Source organism: Gadus morhua, chromosome 17, assembly GCF_902167405.1.
Source record: "Gadus morhua chromosome 17, gadMor3.0, whole genome shotgun sequence".
Taxonomy (NCBI): domain Eukaryota; kingdom Metazoa; phylum Chordata; class Actinopteri; order Gadiformes; family Gadidae; genus Gadus; species Gadus morhua.
Window position 1 is genome coordinate 13591775 of NC_044064.1, and position 7500 is coordinate 13599274.

At 43.8% G+C, this 7500-nt stretch overlaps 1 protein-coding gene across 1 annotated transcript in view; it reads left to right on the forward strand.

Annotated features, from left to right (window-relative positions):
- The window catches only part of cnpy3 (canopy FGF signaling regulator 3), a 6399-nt gene extending 1901 nt beyond the window's left edge, over positions 1-4498 (forward strand). Inside the window, exons 4-6 of the mRNA XM_030338537.1 lie at positions 1-94; positions 2536-2653; positions 2969-4498. The exon at positions 1-94 is cut by the window's left edge and continues 29 nt beyond it. Coding sequence (XP_030194397.1) covers positions 1-94; positions 2536-2653; positions 2969-3264 — 508 coding nt within the window. The 3' untranslated portion in view covers positions 3265-4498. The remainder of the gene's footprint in view (positions 95-2535; positions 2654-2968) is intronic.
- Positions 4499-7500: the final 3002 nt, after the last annotated feature.

The window sequence follows — 7500 nt, forward strand, 5'->3', positions numbered from 1 at the left end:
TGGGCTGGTGAATAAGGGGGTGCAGGTTGTCATGGATATTCCCTATGAGCTCTGGAACGAGACGTCCGCCGAGGTCGCTGACCTCAAGAAACAGGTAGGCCCGCCTCCTCCTCCTCATCCATGTATTCATCAAACTCTCCGTCTTGAATCCCTGTGTCCAGCCTTTCATTCATCCTCCCTCTATTCTCCCTTTCTTGAATTCGTTTTTACATCCACTTATAATTTTGTTTATTTGTACAATCTTCATTTCCATCATCTGTTCCTCCACTTCATCTTATTCCTTAATTATTCATCAAATATTTTTAATCAATCAATACATTTATCTATTCATCCATTGCTTCACCCTTTTTTTTTTTAACCCCTTTACCCCTACATGCTAGGGGTGTGCGATCTGACGATATTAGATTGTGAACGATTAAAATATCTGGGGAATCTGGCACGGTCTGCCTAACGTGACTCTCGGCAGATGAATTTACACTCCATCCATCTGGGATCGCTCCCGTTGAGAGGGATCTGGGCCCAAGATTTAATGGTCGAGCCAATCAGGACCGCCTTGCGGGATTATTATAGATGTGACGTAGCGGAGAAGCGGATGTTTTGGTTCAGACAACCACGGCGGCTCGCATCGAGGACGCAAGCGTCAAGCGTTGATGCTGCTATTTCATCCGCGTTGTCCAATCTAGCGAATATGCTTTCTTTAAAAGAACATCAGAGAACGCTCTCATCAGCGTCACGGGTTGGTTTCGATGTGAGTGGTTGAAGTAGCACGTCAATAAAGATGACGGACAAGTGGTTTATCCAATCATATGCAAGGGTTTTTTGGTATGGCCCAGCCTTCTCAAACACCTCTCCAATGGATTGATCCCAGATGGATGAGTTGAGCTAGGTGGAACGAAATTCATGGGGTGAGAGTGAGGTTACGATCTGCCTTTAAAGAGGGACGTTAGCTTCTTGCTCGGGTGCATATTCTATCAGTTAAAGCTCTATGACGAGCTGTTTTCTCAGCCAAATCTTAGATCGCACCTTCTTCCACAGGGGTTAACACCTTCAATAAGGGTTAGGCCTCCGGACGTCTAACGCAACAGGCCCTGTGGACGCAGAAGCACTGTCTGAGCAGCAGCTTATTTTTGGTATCCGCATCCGAGTGAGGGTTAAGCTTCTCTGACACTAATCTTATACCGTCAGGTTGTCTGGCGCATTTCATACACAACATTGCTCCTTGTAATGCTAATAAACAACGGCTGTAGTAAGAAAGTATCACAAATTTGCCGTGGGTCGTGACATGCCCCCTCCCTCCTATACTGCTCTCCCTTCCCCTTTAATATCATGTAGGTCATCTTTCGAAACCAGTGTTTCCCACCGCTTTCTATAGGCCGGGCGCCATAATTAATATGAAGCATCTATGAAATCAAAGAGTTGCCAGTCTCCGTGGAGACGCAGTGCTCCGTCCTGCCTGACAACGCACGGTATTCACCACCGAACATAACAAAACATGCTTGGAAAAGGAGAATGTTGGAGCGTTTGACTGATAACACGGTTAAAACACATGTGAATGACGCGTTTCAATGTACTAATATCTGGCACAATTTAATTTAGCAGAACAGTGACAATGTATTGGCGAGTACAGGTGGAGAGCAGCGGCTCTGTGTTCAGTGAACACTGCTCGACTGGCTCCGTTGATGGTCCCAGTCGTTCGCTGCGTAAGGTCATCTTATTACTGAGCGCGATATCGAGCAAACATGCACAGCCCTGGTTAGACTTTATTTTCTTCTGCTTTTGTACCGTTGATTCCCGGTGATTCCCACGTCATAGTCTTTAGCTGTACATCTTTCATTAGATCCAACAAAATTATTATTATTTTCTCTTACCCATGGTTAATAGCTTATGTAAGCAAAATGCAATAGATGCATGCCTAGAATGTGTTGTAGTCAAGATCTATAGCATGATCTAAAAGCTTATGTCATTTGGTGAAATGACATTATCATCAGTCAGGTATAAGTGCGTAAATTAAATAATATGTTTTTCGAGAAGACTGCTCTCACACATTTGCTGTATGAGCTTTTAGACAGCTCCCGCCTAATTGCTGACCAATCAGGGCACCTCTTCTCTTGATTGTTTCAGGGAATCCATCTAGCCTGTCAATCACATATATCTAAGGCCAAATTATTTTAAATAAGGAAAGTAGTTTGGTGGTACTCTTAAGTATATGCAAAACATGAAAAAGAAAGAATTGTGATATATTTTGTCTATATCGCCCACCTCCTAATTCCCGCATTCATCCACAAATTCATATTTAATCCATTCCTTTTACTTTGATTGAATATCATCACCCTGTTACCTGCACTGATCGTCTCAACTATTCACCCCTTCTTCGTGTATTTTACTCATCCACGTCATTCTTCAGCAATTTATTTTATACATCTCTTGATCATATGCCATTGTTAACTTTTATTGATGTATTTATTTCTTTCGTGATTTTGTTCATTCATGCATCACTCAATCCTCCTTCCATTCGTCCTGTCACCCTCTCCACAGTGTGATGTGATGGTGGAGCGGTATGAGGACGTGATTGAGGACTGGTACAAGGGCACCCAGGAGGAGGATCTGACCACCTACCTGTGTGAGAAACACGTTCTGCAAGAACAGGACCGAGGTATGCACACACACACACACACACACACACACACACACACACACACACACACACACACACACACACACACACACACACACACACACACACACACACACACACACACACACGCACACACGCACACACACACACACACACACTTTCGCTCTCTCTCCAACCTCATTCTATTATTTAGCGGCAATGCCAATTATTTTATGACCTTTCGTTTCTCTTTTCGTTTTATTTTTCTTTATTTCTATTCTTTTTTTTCCATCTTTCTTCCCACATTCATTTAAAACGTTGGCACTGCTCTCCGTCCCTCTTCCCTCGCTGCAGCCTGCCTGGCGGAGGAGTGGAAGCCCGAGAAGAAGGGAGACCCGGCCGCCCTGGCGGAGGACAAGAAGAGGAAGAACAGGAAGGGAGCGAAGAAGGGGAAGGGCAAGGACAGCTCGGAGCGGGAGGCTCCCGCCAAGAAGAAGAAGGAGAAGAAGGAGAAGAAGGAGAAGAAGGGGAAGAAGAAGAGGAGCAAGGCGCCGGTGGACCGCGCGGAGGACAACGAGGGGGAGAGGCTGTTGTCCGAGCAAGGTGTCCAGGCCACGGAGCCTCTTCCAGGGCAGAAGACCGAGCTGTAAGCCTGTCTCCGGAGCAGTGCTCCGCTGCCACCACCAGCCTGTGTGTGAGGAGTGGTGTGTGAGGGTGGAGGTCGACCAGGCGGACGCAGTGTGGGCTCCACCTTTCAGGATCATTTGACATCTTCTCTCAACTTCTCTTCCTTGTTGTTGTTTTTTTACCTTTTACAAAAAGAACAAAAAGAAAAATATTGTTTTTTTCTGTCAGTATTTCCATTTTTTTTTTTTACAATTTCCTTATTTTCTTTGCCATTCATTCTTTAATATCTTCTTTAAAGTGGCAGTCTCGGACATCTCCAAAGATTTTATTTCAAATAAATGACGGTTGGATCACTATCTAGCGCCGAATGAGGTAACACAATGGTGATGAGTCTACATGTCCCACCGGTGAAATACTATGAATGTTACGCACTGAGGGGACGTAGCGACGTTCTCTCAATGCATTCAAATCCCAGGAGGCGTGTAGTGAGTGATGTGTTTCCCACCCCCAGCAGAGGTTGGTTTACCAGGGAGTTTAGGCGGAGCTACCACAACAGACTCTCTCTTCAATTCCCTAGTGTGTGGAGGGGTGGTGTTTTTAGCACCGAACAGAGATGTTTGAGATTGCAACTTGAGGAAGAAGACCCAGATTGTGTGTTTTGTTCTCTGCTGTAAACTCGAACTCTGCTCTTATCGTAATGTGAAATGTGTGTGTGTGTGTGTGTGTGTGTGTGTGTGTGTGTGTGTGTGTGTGTGTGTGTGTGTGTGTGTGTGTGTGTGTGTGTGTGTGTGCGCGTGTGTGCCCAAGGTACTGTGTGATTGCTGAACTATTTGCATATTTGTTTGTGTTTGTTTGGGCATGTTTTAATTTTTTTTTTCGTTTTGAGCTTCTGGCCCAGATTACATTTTTTATGCAACAGTGAAGGAGTCAAGCGTTTTTCACAAAACATCATGAAGTCGTCACCCCTGGAATCATCGTCCCTCGCCAGATTAACTAAGACATCACACACCCTCCCTCTGCAATATCATGGCCTGCTTTTCTACGACTACTACATCCAAGGGAATGTTTGATATATGTGTTGAGGATTTAGAAATTCTAAGTATTGATCACCTGTTTGTGTTCAAGAAATTATTTCATGATTGATTGTACAGCAGGCCATGCTGCTTTTATGTTGGTGTGTGTGTCGTGTTTTTGTAGCCATAAATGATCCAATGTAATGCAAGAGTGTGTTAATAAAGGTTGGGTTTCCGATTTGAATCCTTTTTTTGAAAATGTGATTTATTACGTCACTATTTAACCATGTAGAACCGGGATATAAAGTGGTGCAGTCCAATAATTTAACTAACTTTTTATCAGTCTACAACAGTCTACACAACAAGTCTGCACAACAGTCTACACAACAAACATTATTTACATCACACTTTTAATATGATAAAGTCTGGAACACAGTGCTGTACATGGAGAGATAAGGTAAAAAAAAAACATATTCAAAGATCATACTGAAACATTTTGTCACATTGACACGTTGATTTATAGGGATTTTTTTTCTATCTTCCATGTCATCCCAAACACTTACCTGAAGGGAGCGGGGTCACGCGAGAAGTTATCAAATAACCCAGGTAGCTACAGCTAATTTGTTTTGTACCCCCCGTACCCCCGTTTTGTACCCCCGTCTACTTTATGGTGCATTTGTAATCAATTAATTCAAATATGCTCGATTAACACTTTACATGTTAATGTCGACAATTAACAGTGTGCTGTGTTTACGTTCTGTGTTTACGCTCCCGACGGAGTCTACAGGGATATGGTCGGGAAAGAAATCCACATGTCTCAGATATGGTTTACCAACACGAAGCATTCTTGGAAGGTAAGACAACTGCTATTAAACACCAATATATAAAGTTGTGAAGAAATATAAATTGACAATAATAAACGATAATAACTAACAATTTCATTGCACTTGTCTGTGACTTGATTAGTGACGTGACCAGTTAGTTGTTAGTTCCCAGAAGGTGTAATAACAGGTTTGACCACAAGAGAGAGCCCGATGTATACATTTGCGATAGACTTGGCTGTCAGAATTAATACAAGATTAATATAAAGAATTAATTATTTGGGCGAAAGGTGTTTTAAAATGTCAACCCTGTAAAAATATAACGAAAAAACATGATAACAGTTGTCATAACCGCTGTCACATTTTATTTGTGTTCTGTACAAAAAAAAAAGCTGCGTGCACTCTATATTTTAACGGAATTGAATTCCAGTTCTTTGTGGAGATGTCAGTCATTTGACAAAGAACCAAATCTACTTAAGCTGTAACTAAATGAAATGGTGTTTGTGCTGTGTCACTAAGGCTTTTAATCCCAACGCCATATTGTCCCTTCAACAATCAAATCTCTCCTCTGATGCAGCGCTCAAATTAAATGTACTTTGTGTGTGCGTGTGTGTGTATGGGACTTCTCTGTGTGTGGTGTTGGATTGTATTTATTTGTTGAATTATTCAGAGCTGTCTGTTTATAGAGAGCTCACATAACACATGTCAAATACTGCCACACACACACACACACACACACACACACACACACACACACACACACACACACACACACACACACACACACACACACACACACACACACACACACACGTGTTGTACCAGCTCTGGTTTCATGCCGTAACTGAATCCTACACACTATTTTTACAATCACTTTTTTGTATTATTTACAATATCAATGCTTGTTGAAAGGTGCGTTTGGTTTAAAGGACCACCCACTCATACATTTGCCTTCATGTAGTCTGATGTATAATGTCGTGTTATATTATTTAGGTAACCCATGATTATGTGAATAGTATGTCTTCTAGACAAAGTTGCCTGGGGATTAGTAAAGTTCTGACAGACCGCGGTTATCATGGTGATTAACGAGAACTCATTAGGACAGAGACCAGACAGGTCAAGGTGTGAAGGTCAGTTAGGTCAATTTGTTACTCCAGGGATATGTAGAACCTTCGGGTTTTCAACGCAATCTTTTTGGAAAAGAGAAATTCCACAGCCATCGCTGTATTTGATTAATTTATTTTAAACCAATCGGATTGTTCAAATAACTCCTGTATGTGTGTGTTTTTGCTTGTGCTTGTAAAAACTTTTTCAAAAAAATGTATTACATTTGTTTAGAGTTGCAGGGATGTTAGTCGGTGGGCCGGTCGTTTATATGATAGATGGATGACAAGATGTTTAGATGGAGGTATAGCTGAATGGATGGAGAGAGGGCGAGTTGGAGGTATAGCTAGATGAATGGAGAGATGTTTAGATGGAGGTATAGCTGAATGGATGGAGGGGTATATCTGGATGGATGGTTAGATGTTTAGATGGAGGTACAGCTGGAGGGATGGGGGTATAGCTGGGTGAATAACATGCAGTGAAGAGTGGTCTTCTATCTCAAACCTCAGATCAGGAGGTCAGAGGAGAACCGATCTCCAACACCACGTGTCCATTTGTTTGCATTAGGGGACTCCCTCTAGAGGTTAAACACACGCCACTACATGTAAGACCTGTCCGCTCTGTGAAAGGGAATTGAAAGGGGGGGGGGGGGTCCCGTGGAGCCGGCCCCCTGCAGCCCCAGAATGAAACCAACCTTTTACAGGCGGGGTCGGAGGGTCTGGTTCAGCTCTCTCTTGCTTTCTCAGCGTGACCCCTTTCCTTCCCACAATGCTCAGCAGCGGAAGGGTTTATCATCGGGGTTAAATGGCGGAATGGGAGATCCTGTGCGACTGATGATTGTCTGCTCTCTCTCACACACACACACACACACAGACACACACACACACACACACACACACACACACACACACACACACACACACACACACACACACACAGACACACACACACACACACACACACACACACACACACTCACACACACACCTGTTTTCCTTCAAAAACGACAAACTCTCCCCTGAAGTAGGGATGCGGGGCGGAGAGATAAAGGTAGGCTTGGTGAGAGAGAGAGGATTAACAGCAGAGAGACCCAGCGTGATGATGACGGATAGGGGATGGCCGACGGTAAACTGGATGTTCTGGTGACCATCCATTTTGGCTCCGCCGCCACGTCCCCCGCTCCATGTAGGTCAGAGAAGGGGAGCAGGCCCCTCGCACGGCCATTCGTCTTCGTTTTCCACCGCGGTACAATGTGGGGTCGCGACCCCGGGGAGCGCTCCCTGCAGCGGCCATTTTGTCTCCGGCGTCGGCCAATGGGACA